The sequence below is a fragment of the Malaya genurostris genome, chromosome 1 (genome assembly GCF_030247185.1).
Source record: "Malaya genurostris strain Urasoe2022 chromosome 1, Malgen_1.1, whole genome shotgun sequence".
NCBI lineage: Eukaryota > Metazoa > Arthropoda > Insecta > Diptera > Culicidae > Malaya > Malaya genurostris.
The window spans coordinates 151,532,296-151,554,274 of record NC_080570.1 but is presented as its reverse complement, the minus strand read 5'-3'; the positions used below and the strand labels follow the sequence as shown (position 1 = coordinate 151,554,274).

At 36.3% G+C, this 21,979-nt stretch overlaps 1 protein-coding gene across 6 annotated transcripts in view; it reads right to left on the bottom strand.

The window, feature by feature from the left end:
* The window catches only part of LOC131426191 (homeobox protein 5), a 156,029-nt gene that overhangs the window by 18,764 nt on the left and 115,286 nt on the right, over window positions 1-21,979 (bottom strand). For all 6 annotated transcript variants that reach the window (XM_058588727.1, XM_058588724.1, XM_058588729.1 and 3 more), the window contains exon 3: window positions 4,543-4,656. In XM_058588727.1, the coding sequence (XP_058444710.1) occupies window positions 4,543-4,656 (114 nt within the window). The remainder of the gene's footprint in view (window positions 1-4,542; window positions 4,657-21,979) is intronic.

Below are 21,979 nucleotides of genomic sequence, written 5' to 3'. Positions count from 1 at the left end.
ACCTCTTGATTCGCTGGATCATTCCGACACTTGTTCCTGCTTTTTTGGCCAAATCACGCATTAAAATTGATTTGTTCTTCATGATTAGAGATACCACTTTCTTGTCCAGGTTTGGGTTGGAAGAGCCGGCTTTTCTGCCTCTTCCTGTTAGCTCATCCAAAGAATAGTGTTCCCCAAACTTATTAATGATGATCTTAACACTGGCATGATGAATTCCAAACCACTTCGCCAATTTTTGTATAGTAATACCCTTTTCACTTAGCCATGTGTCCAGAACCTTAACTTTCACTTCCTTTTCAATAGGCGACATTTTGATAACGCAGAATTTCAAACGCACAAACAAGTAAACCAACGAAAGCTGACAGCCAAACGCACAGCATGCTGTGATCTGAGTATAAAAACCCATCACAAATACATGCGTGCAACACAAATGTATGTGGATAGCTTATTTTCGATACACTCCTTAAAGACTGTCCCAGAAAGTATGGGCGCAACCAAAAACCGCTGCTATTTCGCAATGGTTCAGAATCTGTTAATTTTATGGCTGTGTCCTGTTGTTCACACTCTTCTCTAACCACTTGTGCATAATTCGTTTTTATTAGTTTATTTCGAAATGCGTGGACTTTCAGCAGAGCAACGTCGAAAAATTGTGTACAAATGGTGCACAGAACGTGGACTGTCACTGAGGAAGATAGCAAAAATGGAAGGAGTAAGTGAAAAAGCCGTGCGAAATGCAATCAGGAAGTTCGGCGAGGATAACACCTTTGAGAATAAACCGAAAACGGGTCGAAAAAAAGGTCCTGGTAACCCTCAGTTGGATAAACATATACTGAAGGCGTTCGAGCAAAAGAAGGAGGTTTCAGTTCGGGATGTGGCCAAAAAAGTGGACACTTTGAAGTCAAATGTTCTTCGTGCTAAAGAACGTTTGAATCTTCGAACTTATAGGAAGCAGAAACAACCAAAACTTAGTCCGAAACAAGAAGCATCGATCAGGCCGAGGGTTCGAAATCTGTACAATACGATTCTTGCTGGAAATTTGACTGCATAATCATGGACGACGAAACCTACATGAAACTCGATTACAAATCCTTGCCGGGACCACAATATTATACGGTGCGAGAAGGGCAAGTGTTAAATCAGTCCGAGACATCGATTGAAGTCGATAAATTTGGTAAGAAAGCTATGGTCTGGCAAGCAATTTGTAGCTGCGGTAAGATTTCGAAACCCTTTATCACCACTGCTTCAATGAACAGCGAAATATACATCAAGGAATGTTTACAAAAACGACTTCTACCCATGATTCGAAGCCACAAGGATCCTGTTGTCTTCTGGCCAGATCTTGCTTCTTGCCACTACTCGAAATCAACGGTAGAATGGTGTGCTACCAAAAATGTCACTTTCGTCCCAAAAGACATGAATCCACTAAATTGCCCACAACTTCGACCAATTGAGGAATTTTGGGTATTAACGAAGGCACATTCCAGGAAACATGTCTCGGCAGCCGAAACCATTCAACAGTTCGAAAAAGATTGGAAAAAAGTGTCAAAACTTGTCGCCAAGAAGTCTGTACGGAATTTAATGAGGAACGTTCGCAAGAAGATGCGCCAGGTAGACTACAATGGCTAAGTAGCAAATGTTGAGAATAATATTCTGTTGTTGTAGTCTAATATGATCAGTATATCGAATAAAATTTGAATATCTAACACTTGTGAATTATTTACAGCGAGACCAAAGTGCGTCCATACTTTCTGGGACAGTCTTTATGTCATACAACCGAGAATGTTATCATAAATTGATGATCATGTATGGTATGTAGCAAAAGGTACGCTGATACGTTAGATATAACAAGGGATCCGCAAACCACAGTTTAAGAATAGTTGCCTAAGGGAAATGAATGTCTACAACATTATTGATTTTATTTAGTTGAATAAAATGCACCTGCATTATATCGAGATGTTCTTACTTTTTGAGTAACCATTCAGCGAGAGTCGAATACGACATTGCTTGAAGTCAACAGTGATTGTATTCTTTCATCCCATCGAGCACTTTTTCACTGTTAGGTAAGACAGATATTGTAACAAATTGCACTAGCTCTTGAGCTTTCTTCTGGCCTATAAATGAAGCGAATAAAAACTCAACCTTCGAGAACTTTTCAAAGAACGACCGTGGAGCAACGGATATTTTCCGCTCGATTTTGGGGCAGTGATTTCTAACGGAATCGACTTTGCATCCGCTGAAAATCTTCATATTTTAGTTTGTGTTGTATTCAAACCGTCGAAAAAATGAAGTGGAAAGAAGCCTTCTTGTTCACAAAACTGGAAACATTTTTGACTTCACTACCCGCATATAAAAGTTAGATGTTTATGCTGGTAGTTACAAAGAAATGTCGATGTTGGGCTCCTTCTCAGAAGTTACCTCATCATTTCCACTGGTCAGAACTACCGGTTGGTCAGAAAGCGGTCGACTACCTGATGAACTACATTTCTGCACAGATTGCCAAACTTGAAAGGCAGTAACGAATTGTTCGAGGTGTATTTTGATTTCTCGATAGCTCAAAATCATGTTTTTCAACGCTGTTGGAAGAAAAAACTTAGCGAAGTGGATTTTTTTTTATTGGTCAACTGATTGGATTTTGTACTACCTCTCGGATCGTAGAGAATCTTTTCGAGTCGAAAAAGAAAACTGTGAATCTTCGGGGTCTTTCTAGAAGAAAGCCATATCAGATCACTTCTTTTCATGTAATTCGTCAATGATCTTCGAGGTGATTTGTCGTCATTTAAAATGATATATGCTCTACAAATGAACACCAAAACGAGTCTCGGATTAAAATGATAGAAATGACACAGAAAGACGATTAAATTCAAAATTGCGTGGAATAGCTGATATCTGAAAGATATAATATGGCATGGACATACGAGGAAGTTGTTTTATCAAACTGGATGTCGCGTTTGCTCACGGTAGACCAACAACGAATACGTGTCGTTGAGCCGGAGTTGGAGCTGTTTCAACCTGAAATGATTCGGAATTTGTACATCGATATGTGACAATGGATGAAACCTGGATCCATAACTGTACTCCGGCGTCAAAGCGATCGTCATCGGATTGGATTGCAGTCGGTGCGAACCGTCTAAAACACAATTGTGGGCCGGTAAAATTATGACCTCAGTATTTTAAGATGTTAATGAAATTTTGTTCATCGACTATCTTGGAAATTGGCCAAATGGTGCATTTGAAGAACAACACCTTAGCGACGACTACCTGTTTGCAGGCTTTACAAAAATGCTCCAAGGAAGGAGATTTTACTCCAACGAGGAAGTCGAACGCATTTTGATAGGCAAAAGCAGAAAGGCATTGAAATATAACTCTCTCGCGGATTCTAGTTTTAAAGGAAGTAAACCTAGAAAATCGGAAAGATTTATCATGAAAGTCAACTAAAACGAAAAAATTTCAATTCACCTTTCGTATTCCGCTGTAAGCTAATTATTTAAATCCCTCCATTTAAAGCCCGTAAATTACTAGCCACGTCAACTAGCTACTCCACACTTAAAGCCCATCCCGGAGTTGGATGTTCACGCCTCGGCAATGTGTCACTCGAGGGAAAAGTTTAATTTGGCACAATCCACCCATGTGACCATCACAGCTGTTTCTGTGCTTGACGGAAAGGAAAAACTTTTTCTGCGGTTTTCCTTGTACTTGCACTTACTCGACACGTCGTCGTCGTCGTCGTCGTCGTCCTCCTCAGCCGTCCGTTGTTCCCCGCATGCAAGCGCATTGTTGGTGGAACTCGTCGGATGAAAAAGGGACAGCAGCAACACCATATGAACGATGTAGTCGCCAGTCTAGGATGTGCTGGCATCTCGCCTCTCCCCCGTACGTTGGCCACAGGCACTGGGATCCGAGGTTTGTTTGTGACATCTTTAAGAACGGGGTGACATATTGCAAAGAAAGCAACCTACTGCGGAATCAATCCCTATCCTCGGGATGAGCCTTCCGGGGACGGTGAGGATGTGTGCAATTATACCGAATTAAAATCACGATCCACACATTTTACCGTTTTCTCATCTCGACGGGTCTTCGACCGTCCGTCCGGCGGTCGATTCCCCCTGGGAAATTTACAGAAATTTAAATTCAAACACTCGCTCTTTACTTTGGCTAGGTCAATCCCAAAATTTTACCGGATATGAAATTAAATTAAATAATCAACAGCTTTTTGTTCCTCGGCCGAAGGCCCCAAATCTGTCTGGTGTACGTTCTGCCAGGGGTTCGGCGGACTCTGGGAAGTGAGGTCTGCTGATAATGTGGAAGTGTTATAATTCATACGTCAACAGAACAGAACAGAACAAAACGAAAACGAATACCGGAAAGTTTGCCAAGGGACACCGGAAGCCGAATTGTAGGGGGGATTTCGTATTCGGGACTCAGGAAGAAGGGGTCCGGTCCGGTTGAATGTTTTAATCGATTCGAGTGCACTACTACTGTACGAGTGGCGGTGGTGGTGGTAGAAATGCATGATAGGTATGGTGACTAGGATTTCCGACTTACTTGTTTTTGACCGGGGCTCCCGGGGTCCGTCGACGGTCACCTTGATGGCTTTGTTGTAGGTGGCCAGCTGCGGGGGACTCGTCGATACCATGATGGTGAGGGTGAAACTTTTGCCTGAAACGATTTGGTAATTGAGAGTGTTGTTTTCGAGAAAGAAAAAAATGAATTGAAGAAGGAAATTTGCGCTGCTGGCTCGGGTTTCGACGTTTTTTTTTTTGGGACGTTCCTGATTTTTGCCAGACACAAAAGCATTTCGTTCGGTTACTGTCCCGAATCTTACAAACAGTACGGTGCCACCCTACTGTTACTGTATGTAAGCTTCATTGCCCTCCGAAAGAAGGAATGTTTGGACCAAATGCTTTTGTTGTGTTCCACGAAGAAGCTCGTGGCGAAGAAAACGTGACGCAGGAATATTTAAAGCCCATGAATAGGAATATTTTATGATCATGAAAAAAGTATGTGCTAAACCATTCTTTTATTGCTACACGATTCTATAAACGAGAAAATTAGTAAAAATTTCAAAATTTGTTTGTATTTTTGTCGCTCTCATATAGAAATCATTGTGAAATGCAACTTTTGAACCTAGATCAGGAGAACCGAGTGCCATATACCATACACATCTGTTCGTCAAAATCACTTTTTTTGCCGATTTCAACGAACTCAGAATCATAAGGAAGATCGTGTGGTCCTATACAAAGTTCCTGAATTGTATCCGGATCCGACTACCGGTTCCGGAGTTACAGGATGATAAGTGCAAAAATTAAATTAATAATTGTTGAAAAACAAACGACTTTCATACGGACCCTCGGAGACCCATAGTGTCGAATGGTAAGTCTGACGAGATCGGAAAATGTTCGTGTGTGTATGTGTTTGAACTTTTCGAAGATATTTTTACCGCTCAATTTTCTCAGAGTCTGTCTCAACCGTTTTTAACAAGCTACTATTGGGTTATTGATCAAGTTCGAAGATCAAATGGCGGTTACCTCTGGTTCCGGAGATATGATGGTATAAGTGACGTAACCGACAAAACGCGTTTTCTCCGAGATGGCAGAACTGATTTTAACTAGCCTAGGCTCGTTTGAAAGCTTCTATTGATTTGTGGATGAAATTCGAAAACCAAATGGTTGTCACTTCTAGTTCTGAAGATATAGTAGCATAAGTGACGTAACCAACTAGCCGCACATTGTGCATCGGTTGAATTTTCTCGCAGATGACTCAACGAATTTCAATAAAATTTATTTGAAAGCTAACAATGTCAATGAAATTTTGATAAGTTTTTGCAAATATTTCCAGTTATATCTAGAGATGTAAGGTTATATGTGACGTAACCGACAAATCCCAGTGTTTTTCAATGTGATGAAATTTCTCGAAGACGAAAGAATCAATTTTAAAAGACTTAAGGCTTGTTTGAAACCTACTATTAGGTTATTTGATAAACTCATAATTCCAATGACCGATGATAAAATCTTACAAATGTTTCAATGACACTGTTTAAATGGCAAGAGAAAGGCATTATTGCATTAGTATCCGATTCACAACAAATCGCATTTCCCAAACTTTGGTTAAAATTATATAGTCTCATAGGTTGTCACGAAATTTTATTCGAATCCGATTTCCGGTTTTCTAATTATTGGTCCAAAAAGCAAAACCTTGATCCTTTTGTTGAATTTGACCTTCTAATAAATGCTTCAACACGAATCCTCAAAAAATACGTTAAATCACATGATCTAGGTAGCCAATTGACGGGCTCAAACCGAATTCATTTGTCATTGTTTCGCGTGCCGTGTGGGATGTGGTACCGTCTTGTTGAAACCGCATGTCAGACATGTCCAATTCTTCAGTTTTGGGCAAAATATTATTAGTTTGGTTATAAATTGATGATCCGCCGCTTTAACGAGTTCAGCGATTTGTTTGACTTCGTCACAACGTCATCTCAGCTTCGTCACAGGTTACTGTGGCACTAAGTTGTTCATAATTATTTTTATTCCGTTAAGATAACTTGTTAGGTAGCTTTTAGTAGCTCATTAAGACTTATTGTCAGATGAGCATTATTAAATAATAAATAAATAAATAAATAAAATGCCTGTCTGAAACAGCATGCACTAATATGCCTCCTTCATATTGGTCAATTGAAAATACTCGTGGTTTATGACTATCCACTCAATTACTGAATATGTTCCATATTTCTATGTGTCGCTTTGTGAGCTGATTCGTTCAATTCATGTGTTTGGAATTTTGCGCGCCTTATTTTGGCACTGCATCTCACCTTAAGGGCTGAGGCTGTTTTGCCTTTCTCATATAGAGAGGTTATGCAATCACTGTGAAAAACGGAACTTTCGAACCGAACCCCGGAGGGCCTAGTGTCATATACCATTCGACTCATTTCGTCGAGTACGCAAAATGTCTGGATGTGTGTTTATCAGTGCGGTAAAATTTCATTTTCAATCGAATAATATAAGATGAAAATGAAATTTATGGCCGCCGACCGTCAGCATATCCCTACTAATTCATTTGACTTTGGCTGCCATTTTCAAGTGAAGCTCCCAGAATTCATCGTCAGTTGAATAATCGTACCTAGTCATTTGAAGTTTTGCTTGCTCAGTTTCAAGTGGCAAGTAGTCTAGCTGCTTCATTGTCTTCGCTCTTGGTAGTAAGCAGATTCGAACGAATAGAATTATAAATGAAGTAAAGTATTAAAAATGAAAACTAAAGGAGGAAACAATTAATTTATGTGTATTCTGTGATTGATATTTCAGCAATCTGGTTTGTCTTTCATCTATTATCTTGAACCAATTGGAATGTTTACATGAACCTCATTTGAAGGCCGCTCTCACACTATTCAAAGAGATATTTTGTTACTTCAAGAGATCAACTGACGGTGGTTAAACTGAGCCTCGATTGAAGAGAAACGATTGATGACTGAATGCTGCCCGTTCGGACCGTCAGCAAACATTGTGTGTGTCAGAGAGTGAAGTTTACTGCATTCGAGAGATCGTCAATGTGTTCCACATTCAGTTTCAATTGAATTGAATGAAGTTTTACAGCACTGGTGTGTATAGAATATTTTTTTCATTCACTTTTTTCGGAGATGGCTTAACCGATTTTCACAAACCTTGATTCAAATGAAAGGTCTTAGGATCCCTTACCAAATTCCTGAATATTATTTGAATCCGACTTCCGGAATTATGGGGCAAAATGTACAAAAAATTGTGAAAATAAGTACACTAATTTTTCTCAGAGATTGCTAAACCGATTTTCACAATCTTAGATTCAAATGAAAGGTCTTGTGGTCCCATACAAAATTCCTGATTATTATTTGGATCCGACTTCCGGTTCCGGAGTTATGGAATGAAATGTGCAAAGAAATGATAATATGTGTTCTAACTTTTCTCATAGATGGCGCGACCGAAATGATTCAAATGAAAGGTCCTGTGGTAAAAAAGCAAAGCTTTGGTATTACATTCCTGTAGTGGAATTTGGCCTTCTGTTTCAACAGATTTGGCAGCCGATTCAGAGTGTACACAACCATTGCATGGCAGGTGCTACGATTCTACTGACACTACGAATCCTTCCAGGTCGGGGCTCGAACACACGACAACTGGTTTGTACGACCAGCATATTATGCATTGAACCGCCAACCCGGGTCCTGTGGTCCCATGCGTAATTCCTGAATTTCATCCGGATCCGACTTCCGGATCCGGAAATATAGGGTAAAGTGTGTTAAAAATTTTATACCATCACTGAAAAGGGTGAAAAACCGTGAAAAGTTTTCTAAATCGATCTCGAATCTTCTCCAATTGATAGTTTTCATCAGTAGACTGTTCTTTTTGGAATCGAAGAAAATTATTTTGAAGAATACCACAGTATAATATATGATAGTATGATTGATATGAGAAAGGCGTCATTACACAACTAGGTGGATTAAAACAGATTTTTTAAACTTACAAACAGTTGTAACGAATGACTGATTCTTTAAAAAGAAAAATCAAGTTATAAATAAAAACGCGGTGAGCGACACTCCAGTGCTCCATGATGGAAAACTACTAGATAAAAATAAACCCTCATTATTACACTTTCCTATGTCGAGTTCGGTATCTCGTTTTCTTGTTTGGTTTCAGTGTAACCGGAGAGCGAAATGTGTCAGGTTTCATTACGCAACCCTGTATGAAATGGTTTCACATATGAAATGAAATGATACGATAAACGTTTCCTTTTATGAAAGAGATAAATTCTTCCAATTAGAATTCAATTAGTTTGAACCATTTGAGGCATTGAAATATTGTTTTATTTCAAGTATTGAAACATTTCCCGTAAATGTGAATGACGTCTTCGCTGTAATCTACTGTTGTAGACTAAACGTCTTCGTTTCTCTCTTGATTTTTATGTGAAATATTTCTGTTATCAAACGGGTATCCTTTCTTTGCACTTCATTCCAGAGGACCAAGAGAGTAGATATTTGGACTACAATTCAAGAGGCCCATTTAATCATAAGAAAATACAGCAATAGCGCTAATTCATAGGGCTTTGAAATTAAGTAAAGCGTTGTTTCAGAAGGTTCGGAATGATAGTCATACCTTCAAGACGAGATTCAAATGTTGGTTTCGTGATTCATGACAATGGTAACGGATTTCTTTCCGTGTAAGGGAACTAATATTCTAACGGAGGCTCCAGTTTTGAAACTCCAAGTGAATTTTGCCAAAGTGAAAATTTCATAGATTTTCATGGTTTAATATTATGTTATCGTTCAACGTCACTATAAAAGCAGTACATTCTATAGCTCTCCTTGCTGATTAGAATTGATTGAATCACAAATAATGATTGAAAGGATCGGATGCAGTTTGAACAGCACGGATCACATTCAGTAGCCATATCCTGGTAGACTCTCAATGGACACTCGCACAGCAATCATCAAAACACCCTCACTTTGAGCGCGATTACCGATGCTTTTGATATCAGCCAGCTATCGATCCAAATGCATTTTCTCTAACCCAGACCCGAACACACACTCACACACAAACACACTCACAAAACACGATCCATTCAATCATGTTAATGCTTTTAATTTCCGTACTGTGCGCGCCCAAGAACCCCTGTGCACCCTTCTCTTCCAGTGCTCCCGGCGAGAAGTTCCGAGAAGAGACCCCGCACAAATGGGTGCCGCTTCGGCATTTGCGAACATTTGTAAAACCGCCGTGGCACCGGATTACATTATCATTATCATGGTGGTGCGACGGAGAAGAGGAATATGAAGAAAAGGCAGCAGGGAAAAACTGACAATCGATGAATCTGGCGGTCCCCATCTAACACAAAATGCAGGATGTGCCGCCTACACCCTGCATTATAGCATGTATGCATAAATTCCACTTCTGTTCTTTGTCCGCGGTGGTCAGTTTTAGTTGGGGGCATTTTTCAGACCCAACACCGTCACCGCCATCGCCCCCGCCACTTTCGAACCGGTCGAACCGGAGGGGGGGAGGTAGGTTTTCATGGAAACTCAATTAGAGCGTAAGTGCGAGCAATGAATGAAAATTATGCTCTCTGGCGAAGCCGTTTTTCCCCTCCCGATGGCCCGTCCACTATGGACACCACCGGACCGGCCAGCAGCAGACGTTGCGATACTACACCTGCCGATACTATTTCGAACCGAACCCCGTCGCTGCATCGCAATGCAAACGGAGGCACACTCAAATCCCGCCAATTTACGGATGACGGCTTGAATCGATGAATTATTTTAATTTCCTAACACGATCCACGGCTCGGCAGTTCGAAAATTAGCACCGGAGCTGATTTGATAATAGAAAATGGATCCGCCGGATGTACGAGGCCGGGTTCGGAGCAGGCTACGGAGTTAGAATCGGGCATTGATTGGCTCAGCCGAATACCGGTGGCGTGAGTGGGATGTTTGTCATAATTGATGTTAGTTAATTTTTATAGATCTCTGTCCTAGCGGAATAAGTAAACAGATTCGTGGTGAAATTGATTACGTTGCAGCTTTTAAAAGCGGATCATTGAAATAACGACTTACCCGTCCCCGGTTCGGAATTCAGATCAAGAGTTAAGTTCTAGAATTCTAGAACTGAAATCTGAGCTTTAATTTCTACTCTGAGTTCTGTTTTAAAATTTAGTTCCAGAACACAAGTTTCGAATTCAATTTCAGCATGCAGGTTCTGAATTCTAGAAATCAACTTGAGAATTAAAGTCTGAAACTGAATTCAGAAATTAAATTTTGGTTCAGAACTCCATTCCGAAATTCTATCAGGTTTTGGATCGGAGTTCAGATTTAAAATAATGTTCTAGAATTTATATCCTGAATTTTGTTCCAGAATTCTGAAGTTGAACTTCTGAATCAGAATTAAATTGAGGCGTTGATTTCAATTCCAGATTTTAGTAAAAAAAAAAACCGTTCCCAAAATCTAGTTCGAGAATCTAGAATCAGGTTTCGGTTCCAGAATCCTAATTTTTCGCTTCCAAAACTCAACTAAATTCTAAACCTCAGACTTCAGATGAACCAAAATCCAGGTTATGCATTCAGCTCCCAAATTAGGATTTAGAATTTAGTTCCAGAATTCAATGCAAACGAGGCTTTCCATCACGCAGAAGGTCTCCTTTTTTGCTGTTGCTGATTGAAAGCGACTGCTTGCCACGACATCCGAAAAGCGAATAGGGATGTCGGATAATCAATCGAGTAACCGATTAATAATCTTGATAATCGTTGGCATTGATTCTATAGCAGGCATAATAACACACAAAAATAATAATATGATGTATTCGAAATCACCCTTTCGGCGAAATGTCCCTTTCGACGAAACGACTTTCGGTGAAATGGCATTCGGCGAAACGACTTTCAGCGAAATAGCTTTCGGCGAAATGACCCGCTCCCCTTCCGGTCTATGGAAAATCTTTAAAACCCATACAAAATTGATGTTTTTGAAATAATTTTGGTACCAGTTTGATAAGAAGGTGTCGAATATCCATCAATGAAGTCATATGCAAAAACAAGATGGCGACTTCCGGTCTATCGGAAGTCTCAAAATCCATATAAAATAATTTTGTTTCAAATTTTGGGAACCGGTTTGTTGGAAAACCTACAGAAAATGAATGTTTTTGAAAAGATATTTGGAACCGGTTTGATGAGAAAGTGTCGAGTATCAATGTTCAAAATCATATGTAAATTCAAGATGGCGACTTCCGGTTCTCGAAAGTGTTCAAACCCCATACAAAATTCATGTTTTTTAAGATAATTTTTAGTCGGTTTGATGAGAAGATATCGAAAATCAAATTTGAAGTCATATGTAATTTCAAGATGGCGACTTCCGGTCTGTCGAAAGTGTCAAATCCATTAAAATAAATGTTGAAAAAAAAATTGAGCTCGTTTCGATGATAAAGTGTCGGATATCAATTCTTGAAGTTAGATTTAAATTCAAGATGGCGACTTCCGGTTTATCGAAAGTCTTCAGAACCCATACAAAATGAATGTTTTTTGAGATAAATCTTAGTCGGTTTGATGAGAAGGTATCGAAAATCAAATTTTAATTCATATATGCCGACTTCCGGTCTGTCGATAGTCTCCAAACCCATATAAAAATAATGTTTTTGAAAATATTCAGAACCAGTTTGATGAGAAAGTGTCGAATATCAAAGTTTGAAGTCATTTGTAAATTCAAGATGGCGACTTCCGGTCTTTCGAAATCTTCAAAACCCATACAAAATTATGTGTTTTATAAATAATTTTGAAACCGATTTAATGAAAACGTGTCGAATAGGTTTGAGGTCTTACGTACATTCAAGATGACGACTTTCGGTTCGCCGAAAGTCTTCAAAACTAGCACACAATGACTATTTGTGACATAATTTTGTAACTAGTTTGATGAGCAGGTGTCAAATATCAATGTTTGAAGTCATTTGAAAAACAATATGATGACTCCCGGTCTATCGAAAGTGTCAAATCCATATAAAATGAATGTTTGAAATAATTTTGAGACCGGTTTGATGAAAAAGTGTTGAGTATCAAAGTTTCACATTATATGTAAATTCAAGATGGCGACTTTCGGTTTATATTAAGTACCCAAACTTGTACAAAATGGATATTTTGGAAACACTTTTGGAACGGGTTAGCCGAAAAGGTGTCGGAAATCAATCGATGAAGTCATATGTAACAACGAGATGGCGACTTCCGGTCAGTCGAAAGTTTTCAAAACCCATACAAAATGGATATTTTTGACATAATTTTGTAACCAATTTGATGAGCAGGCGTCAAATATCAATCGAGGAAGTCAAATGTAAAAGCAAGATGGCGACTTCCGATCTTTCGTCTTTTAAATTCCTGAGAAATAAAAATTTTTTAATTCTAAAACCGGTTTGATGAGAAAGTGTCTAATATGGATTTTTGGAGTCATACGAAAATTCATATAGATACTCATATCGCTTGAAGTCATAGATAAAAATAAGATGGCGACTTCCGGTCTATCGGAAGTTTTAAAAACCGTACAAAATGAATATTTTTGACATAATTTTGTAACCAGTTTGATGAACAGATGTCAAATATCAATGTTTAAAATCTTATGTGAATTCAAGAAGGCGACTTCCGGTTTGTCAAAAGTTTCAAAACTCATTTAAAATGGATATTTTGGACATAATTTTGTAACCGATTAGATAAGAAGATGTCAAATATCAGTGTGTCAAGTCATAAGTAAATTCAAGATGACGACTTCCGGTTTGTCGCAAGTCTTCAACATCCATACAAAATAAAAGTTTTTGACAGAATCTTGTAACCAGTTTGATGAGCAGCAGGTGGCAAATACCAATGTTCAAAGTCATTTGAACAACAAGATGGCGGCTTCCGGTCTGTCGAAATTCTTCAAAACCCATACAAAATGGATATTTTTGACAAAGTTTTGTAACCAGTTTGATGAACAGGTGTCAAATATCAATTGAGGAAGTCATATGTAAAAGCAAGATGGCGACTTCCGGTTCGTCGAAAGTGTCAAATCCATATAAAATGAATGTTTGGAATAATTTTGAGACCGGTTTGATGAGAAGATGTCGAATATCAATGTTTGAAGTCGTATGTAGATTCAAGATGGCGACTTCCGGTCTGTCGATAGTCTCAAACCCCATATAAAATTAATGTATTTGAAAACATTCAGATTCGATTTGATGAAAAAGTGTTATGTAGAAATAAATTCAAAGAAAAAGAACGACTTCCGGTTTGTCAAAAGTCTCCAAACTCATACAAAATGAATATTTTCAAAACATTTTTGGAACGGGTTAGAAGAAAAGATGTCGAATATCAATCGATGAAGTTATATGTAAAAACAAAATGGTGACTTCCGGTCTGTCGAAAGTCTTCAAAACTTGCACACAATGGATATTTTTGATATAGTTTTGTAACCAGTTTGATGAGCAGGTGTCAAATATCAATGTTTGAAATCATTTGTCAAAACAAGATGGCGACTTCCGGTCTGTCGAAAGTCTTCAGAACCCATACAAAATCAATGTTTTTGAAATAATGTGGAAACCGGTTTGATGAGAAGGTGTCGAATATCAATGTTTGAAATCATATGTAAATTCGAGATGGTGTCTGTCGAAAGTTTTCAAATCCCATACAAAATGGTTATTTTTGACATAATTTTGGAACCAGTTTGATGAACATGCGTCAAATATCAGTCGAGGAAGTCATATGTAAAAGCAAAAAGGCGACTTCCGGTTTGTCGAAAGTGGCAAATCCATATAAAATGTATGTTTGGAATAATTTTGAGACCGGTTTGATGAGAAAGTGTCGAATATCAATGTCAAAGTCATACGTAAATTCAAGATGGCGACTTCCGGTCTATCGAAAGTCTCAAACCCCATACAAAATTACTATTTTCGAATTGATTTTGGAGCCGGTTTGATGAGAAGATGTCGAATATCAATGTGTGAAGTCATTTGTAAAAACAAGATGGCGACTTCCGGTCTGTCAAAAGTGTCAAATCCATATAAAATGAATGTTTGAAATAATGTTGAGCTCATTTTGATGAGAAAGTGTCGAATATCAAAGTTTGAAGTCATATGTAGATTCAAGATGGCGACTTCCGGTATGTCAAAAGTCTCCAAACTCATACAAAATGAATATTTTCAAAACATTTTTGGAACGGGTTAGAAGAAAAGATGTCGAATATCAATCGATGAAGTTATATGTAAAAACAAAATGGTGACTTCCGGTCTGTCGAAAGTCTTCAAAACTTGCACACAATGGATATTTTTGATATAGTTTTGTAACCAGTTTGATGAGCAGATGTCAAATATCAATGTTTGAAATTATTTGTCAAAACAAGATGGCGATTTCTGGCCTGTCGAAAGTGTCAAATCCATATAAAATGAATGTTTGAAACAATGTTGAGACCGGTTTGATGGGAAGGTGTCGAAGGTGTCAATATTTGAAGTCATCCGTAAATTCAAGATGGCGACTTCCGGTTTGTCGAGTCTCAAAACCCATATAAAATTATGTTTTCAAAATAATTTTGGAGCCGATTTGATGCGAAGGTGTCGAATATCAGTGTTTGAAGTCATATGTAAATTCAAAAAAATTCTTATCCCAGGGTTGCCACTTCTACTGATTTGTCTTCTAATTACGAAATTTTACAGCGAACGTTGTTGATTTTTACCCCATCCTCGGTTCATTTGTTTTTTAATTTTCTGCAAATCTTAAAACTTTTTTCAATGAATCAGCATGTTTTTCTCGTTAATATTTTTGAGTCATTCTGAAAACTTTAATTCCACTAATCAGAGGCCAATCCGAAGAAAACTGATCTGCTTTATGTTGCCAAAATTCGCATGGTGGCACTCAAAACTTTGGTTCATTGTTGTCCTTGCACATCCACTGAATCGTATGTGTGTGTGTGTGGCAGTGCGGCAACCACTCGGTTGTCCTGGTTGCGAATATTATCGTAATTTGCACCACTCGTGCCAGCACCACCATCACCACTTCCCGACATCACCTCCCGTCACCAGCAGTAAGAGTGGTAACAATAAAGGTTAAATTAGAAAATTAGTATCGTTTGCCGGTTGCGGGCACAGACCAGGATTTCTGACTCTGCGTGAATCAGTCATTTCGTGGCGACCGAAATCATTAAAATCCCCAAGGCAACAGTCCTATCATTTAAATTCATTGACTCGCCTTGGCCCGACCATCTAAACGGGCGCACACACACACACACTCATACACAAACGCATTTATATCACGGATGCATCAGAAGCCGCCGCTTTTGCTGATTGTTTCGACTAGACACCGCGGAACAGTCCCTCCCCCCCTAACCCCTCCCCACATAAACGAGGCAGGTGAATTAGATGAAGGCCCAATTGTTGAAGCGCAAACTTAATTAATTATTTTCACAATCCGGATCAAATGAAAGCCAATTCAATTAATAATAATTTCGCGCAGTTCCGCGCAAATTGCTCACCGCACGGTTGTCGGCCGAGTGTCGGGGGTTTTGCGAGCAAAACAAAAAAAAACAAGAGAACCGTTTTTGGTTGATCCTCGGACAGACGGGTAAACAACACTGGCAGCAGCAGCAGCATCATGGATGTGCTGAGTGCGATACAAGGGGCCAAACAATAGGGAATCGAACGGTTGGCGACCGAAAAGGGAATGAGGCGGCGGGTGTAATCAAATCGATTCAGATCCGGGACTGCTACCACAATGTAGATAGTGAGAGCACTTTTGAGACCAAATTTTAGGCAATATTTGGCTGAACTGAATTTTTATACTGATTTGTTTCCGGATTGGAAATGCGTGGTAATTTATTCGCCAGCGGGAACTATTGTTCCCGTCACTTTTATTCACGGTTCGTCTTCGAATCATCATTGCATAGGCAGTTCATGTTGAACTGAGAGTGCGACTTAGCACTTCAACATGAACCGTTAAGCATCCGAAAAGTACAACTCTACTCGAGTGACATTTTTTTCGAAATACAATGTCAAAACTGATGTCTCCCACGATATCAAGTTTTGGCTTACTTACCGTATCAATTTGCAGCCATTTAGGCGTTTGGTTGAAAACCCGTTTTACGCTAAGTACTCATAATTATTTTTATTTTTGTCTTTCTAATAAGGAACAATTTACAAGCAGCTTTCTTCGCTATCGTTGAACATAAAATGAGTTTGTTGGGTACATTTTTCTAAATAAACTGATGTTTTTTTCTTTAAAGATTCATCAAATAGTAGCGGAGAAAACTGCTTTTGCGTATTTCAACAATGGCTGTTACCTTAAGATTGTAAGTAGAATCTTATGAAGAAAGGCGAATTGACTTCGGTTATACTGAAAATTGTAGTCATATTTCGAAATGGAATTCACTCACTGATTCTCGAGATGGCTTAACTTATCTTTACGAGTCTAGATTCAATATCATTTTATTTCATATTGCATATTTTATTTTATTTTAGTCCATTTCATTATGTTCTATTCCATTTTATTACGTTATATTTAAATTTATTTTATTCTGTTAAATTTTATTCTATCACATTTTATGTTATGTATTATTTTATTTTCAATGTATTTAATTTTATTTTATTCTGTTTTGTTTTTTTTTTCATTCTATTTTGTTTTATTTCAATTTCAATCAATTTTTTTCTTGTTTTCTTTTATTTCATTCCATATTGTTTTATTGTAATTTAGTGTATTTTGTTTTAGTCCATTTTATTATAATAAATTTTATTTTACTTTATTTATTTTATTATAGACTTTTTTTAGCTTATTTTAATTTATTTAGACTTATTTCATTATATTGTGTTTTATTTAAAAATTTTTAATTCAATTTCCGCCAATTTGAATAAAAGGTTGTCTACAGTGATCTGAATCTTGTCGGGATTGAACTTTAGAGCTCCGATATTGCCGTGTGATGAGCGTTTAGAATTCCAAATCATCGATTAGAGTAACCTCCGACTACTGTTCCGGAAGTAGCGGAAATAATGATCAAAAACTATTATTGACTTTTCTTGCGAGAGTGTTCGAAAAATTGTCTCGAAAATAGATTAAAATTTATTTTATTTAGTTTTTTCTTTTCTAATGGTATTTCATTTTAATCTATTTTATTTTATTCTGTTATACGTTATTGCATTTTTATTTTAGCTTCTTTGATTTTTTTCATTTCTTTCTATTTTACTGTTACATATTTTGTTTTATTTTACATTAACATATTTTAAGTTATTTTTAATACATTTTATTTTTTATTTTGATTTTTTTGTTATCTCTTATTTAATTGTATCCTTTCCATTTAATTTGGTTTTGTTTATTTTATTTTGTTCTGTATCATTGTATTATTGTTGTTTATTCCACTTCAATATATATTTTGTTTTTCATATATGTTTTTATTTTTCATTTATTTTATTTCATTCCATGTCATTTTGTTCTGTTTTATTTGACTCAATTTCCTTTAATTATGTATCATACATTATTTCATTATTTTTAATCCTATTTCTTGTAATGCATTTCGTTTTATTCGATTTCAATTTATTCCATTTTATTGTATTATATTGTATTTTATTTTCTTTTTTATTTTGTTATATTATATTTGCATTCAGAATAAGTTTTTTTAAATTTATTTTACTTCAGTTCTTTCTATTTCTTTCAATAAATTTTAATTTATTTCTTTTGACTCTATTTTAATTTTTGTTCATTTATTTTATTCCATGTTATTTAGTTTTTCATTTTTAGCATTTCATTTCTTAATTTTATTCTCTTTCATTTTATTCCAATTTCATTTTAATTTGTTCCATTTTATTTATGTTTATTGAGTCAAAATAATTTTTTTGTAGTTTATTTGAATTCAGTTGTTTTTTACTTTATTCAATTCTATTTTATTGTAATCTATGTTGTTTCATTGTATTCCAGTTTTTCGCAAAGGTTTTTTGATTCTGTTTTAATTTAATTTATTTTAGTTCATTTCATTTATTTTATTCTGTTGCAGATTATTATTTTTTATTCTTTTTGAATCTATTTTCTAATTCATGTCTTTTTGTGTGATTCTATTCAATTTGCTTTCGTAATATTTCATTCTATTTTTTGTAATATATTGCATTTTATTATATTTTGATTTATTTTATTTTATTTCATTTGTTTTATTACGTGGCATATTTATTGCCCTGTTTTTATTTTATTATATTTTATTTTCATTTAATTTAAGGCACAAACCCTTTTAATTGGATTTCATTTTGTTTAATTTTATTCTTTTCAATTGTTTTTGTTTAATTTCATTTCAATTTATTCTATTGTATTTATTTTGTTCCATCTTATTTAATTTTATTTCATTGAAAATAACTTTATTATTTTGAATCTTATTTTTTGTAATGTGTTTTGTTTAACTTATTTCATTTTATTTCATTATGTAGTGTTCTATTTAGTTTTGGTTTTATATTATTTTATTTTCGTTTGATTTCATATTCGTTTAATTAATTTTTCGTTTATATTTTTAGATCAGTTCATTCGTTTATTTTAATCTATTTGATTTTATTATATTTGATTTTATTTTAATTGATTATTTATTGCTTATTTTTCATATATTTTTTATACAATTCATTTATAGCCGGCTTTAACACACTAACGGTCGTTCGCCGGGTAGAATTTGTTTTATTTTATTCCACGTTATTGTTTTAGTATTGATATTATTTTTTATTCTATTCTTTTTGGTTTTACTTCAGTTTCTTTACAATGAATGACCAAAATGGTTAAACCGGAGTAAAATAAATGATATCAAAAAACTTCAAGTTCATTTTAATTTGTTTCATTTCTTTTTATTGATCTTAGCTCATTTTATTCTAACTATTTTATTAATTTTTTTTCGTTTGACTTTTTTAAATTCTATATTATATTTTTTCATTCAATTCTCTTTTATTGCAATCATTTTCATTTCATTTCATTTTAGCTCATTTCATATATTTTGTTCTGTTTTATTATTTTTTATTCTTTTTAAATCTATATTCTAATTCATATTTTTCTGTATGATTTTGTTCAATTTCATTTTATTGTACTTTGTTTTATTTTATTTCGTTACATATTGCATTTTATTCTATTTTGATTTATTTTATTTTATTTTATTACATTGTATGTTTATTGTTTCGTTTTAATTTTTTATATTTTGTTCTATTTCAGTTTCATTTAATATATATTTTTCCTTTTTATTGGATTTTATTTTGCTTTATTTTATTTCATTCTATTTTATTCTGTTCCATGTTATTTTATTTGGTTTTATTTTATTCTTATCATTTTTGTGTTTTCTTGCATAACATTTTGGATTTTGGAGCAAGGAAAGCGTTGGTTGCTGTCAAACTTGTTCTTCTGCAGGCATAAAACCTCCTACATAATGGTAAAAATAATGAAAATATTAATAATAATAATGAAAAAGTCTTTTAGTCCCATGAAAAAGCTTGAATCAGCTACCGGTTTCGGACATACTGGTTGATGAGTGTTTAAAATTTCACACCGTCGTTTATGCAAAAAAAAAACAAAGAAAACTATTCTAAAATGGGTTAAAAATGTCCCAATTCATAGGAAACATTTGTTGCTGGCATAAATTTTCAAATAACCAGAGGAACGTACAAGTTGAGCCAATCTGTTCTGATTTTTCGGATTCTGGTTTCATAAGTACCGAAAATAGTAGTCAAAAATTTCAAAATGGATTTCAATCACTGGCTGGCTCATGTTAAACTGCTAGTGCGACTTAGCAGTTAATCCAAAATTGCTAAGCAATTTTAAAAACCGAACTTCTTAATAACTACAATCTGAACAACAAATAAACAATTTAGATATTGTATAACGATGCAACATAAAAAAGTGAGCTTGAATTTCACGTCTGCTCAGCAATTTTTGAAGAACTGCTAAGTTTTACTCCTAGTTCAACATGAACTGATAATGCGCTGTTGAGTCGAAGACGAAACGTGAATGAAAGTGAAAATTACTGTGTACTTCTAACAGAACGTTTTCATTGTTTATTCCTGTATTGAAATGATTTCAAAATTTTTAAATTCCACTAATTTTCTCATCTCTAATGGAATTTCTTTAAACAGCGCATCGAAAGCAGCGTGAAATAAAAAACTCCCAGCCAACATCGTACCGATGGAAGAGAAAATAATTTTAACCAGTAATTTTCCTAGCCAACCTAGCCGTGGAAAATAGTTCAAATAAATATTGAAATTAAACATTGCGCTACTCTTCTCGGTTGGCTAGTGATTTGAGTTTTATCGCAAAATTTAGATCTTTCGCTTTCCCGTTGCACCCTTCGTTCGCCGCAGTCCCAAGACAGCGCCGGAGTTTGTCGAAAGCACCATCAAGATCTCTGGGCGAGTGGCCTCTATCTCCGATCCGATAGAATGCCGTTGGAAAGGATTTTTATTAAAATTCCCTGCGGTTTTTTCTTCATCATCAGCATAATCTGCTTTTGAAAATATGCACGGCAACCAGCGGCAGCAGTAAATGCTTATCCTTTATGAGTGGCGCTCTGCCCACCCAAGGAAACGGGGCCTCGAAAAGGATGAATGAAACTATTACGTCAGTTGCAAAATCGAAAGAGTTTAATTAAATTCATGTCCCGTGCACGATGGTGGGATGCGGCAAACGTTGATCGATCTATTCGCATCTAAACTGTTCGATTAATTTATCTTCGTTATCTTTACGGCTTTTTGGTTTTCGTTTGTTCAGACTCGGTCTAATTAATCGACATTGAAATTCTATTAAATCGACCGATGTAAAATTAATTTCTTTTATCTGTCCCCGAACGAGGTACGGTACTACTCAAAAAATGTCTCGTGTTCTTTTTTTTAGTCGCCCGTTCCAAACCTATTCCACCACCCACCGAATTGTCTTTCACTTGTGTACTGGAAATTTGGCCACATACGACGCAGACATCGTGTTGTTGTCGTCGGCGTCGTTCGATAGAAGATTCCCGCCCCGGCTCTCGTATGGAAATCGTCCCGTTTGTCTGGGTCTGGGATCAAAAGGAAGGTCGGCGGGCACAGAAAAAGGTTCTTCGGGAATACCTTCCACCTATAGCAAAATTTCCAACATAAGTAAACTCATCTGGAAACCATTGATGGCCGGCGGCGGTGGCGTCGGTGGCGGGGTTAACTTTTACCTTTGCCGAAAGTAGCAAAAAATGTCGTACTTTATTTTATACCCTCTAACACACATGCACAATTATTTGGACCCTTTTGTTTCAGCAGACCGTATCCAGATGTGGAGGAAAGTGAAAGGGGGAGGGTGGACGATTCTCGCCGTCGAACAAAAACGAGGCGATTAATTTAATTTCTTTCATTTAGAATGGTACCGTTCCCTTTCTTATCCGGAGACCGGTGGGTGTCCTGAGTGTGTGCGTGTGTGTGTGGGGGTGGGTTTGGGTACAAAGAGCCACATACGTCGTGACACTTTTTGAGTAATTTTCCTTTGCCAGCTGGAAAGAACAGCGCC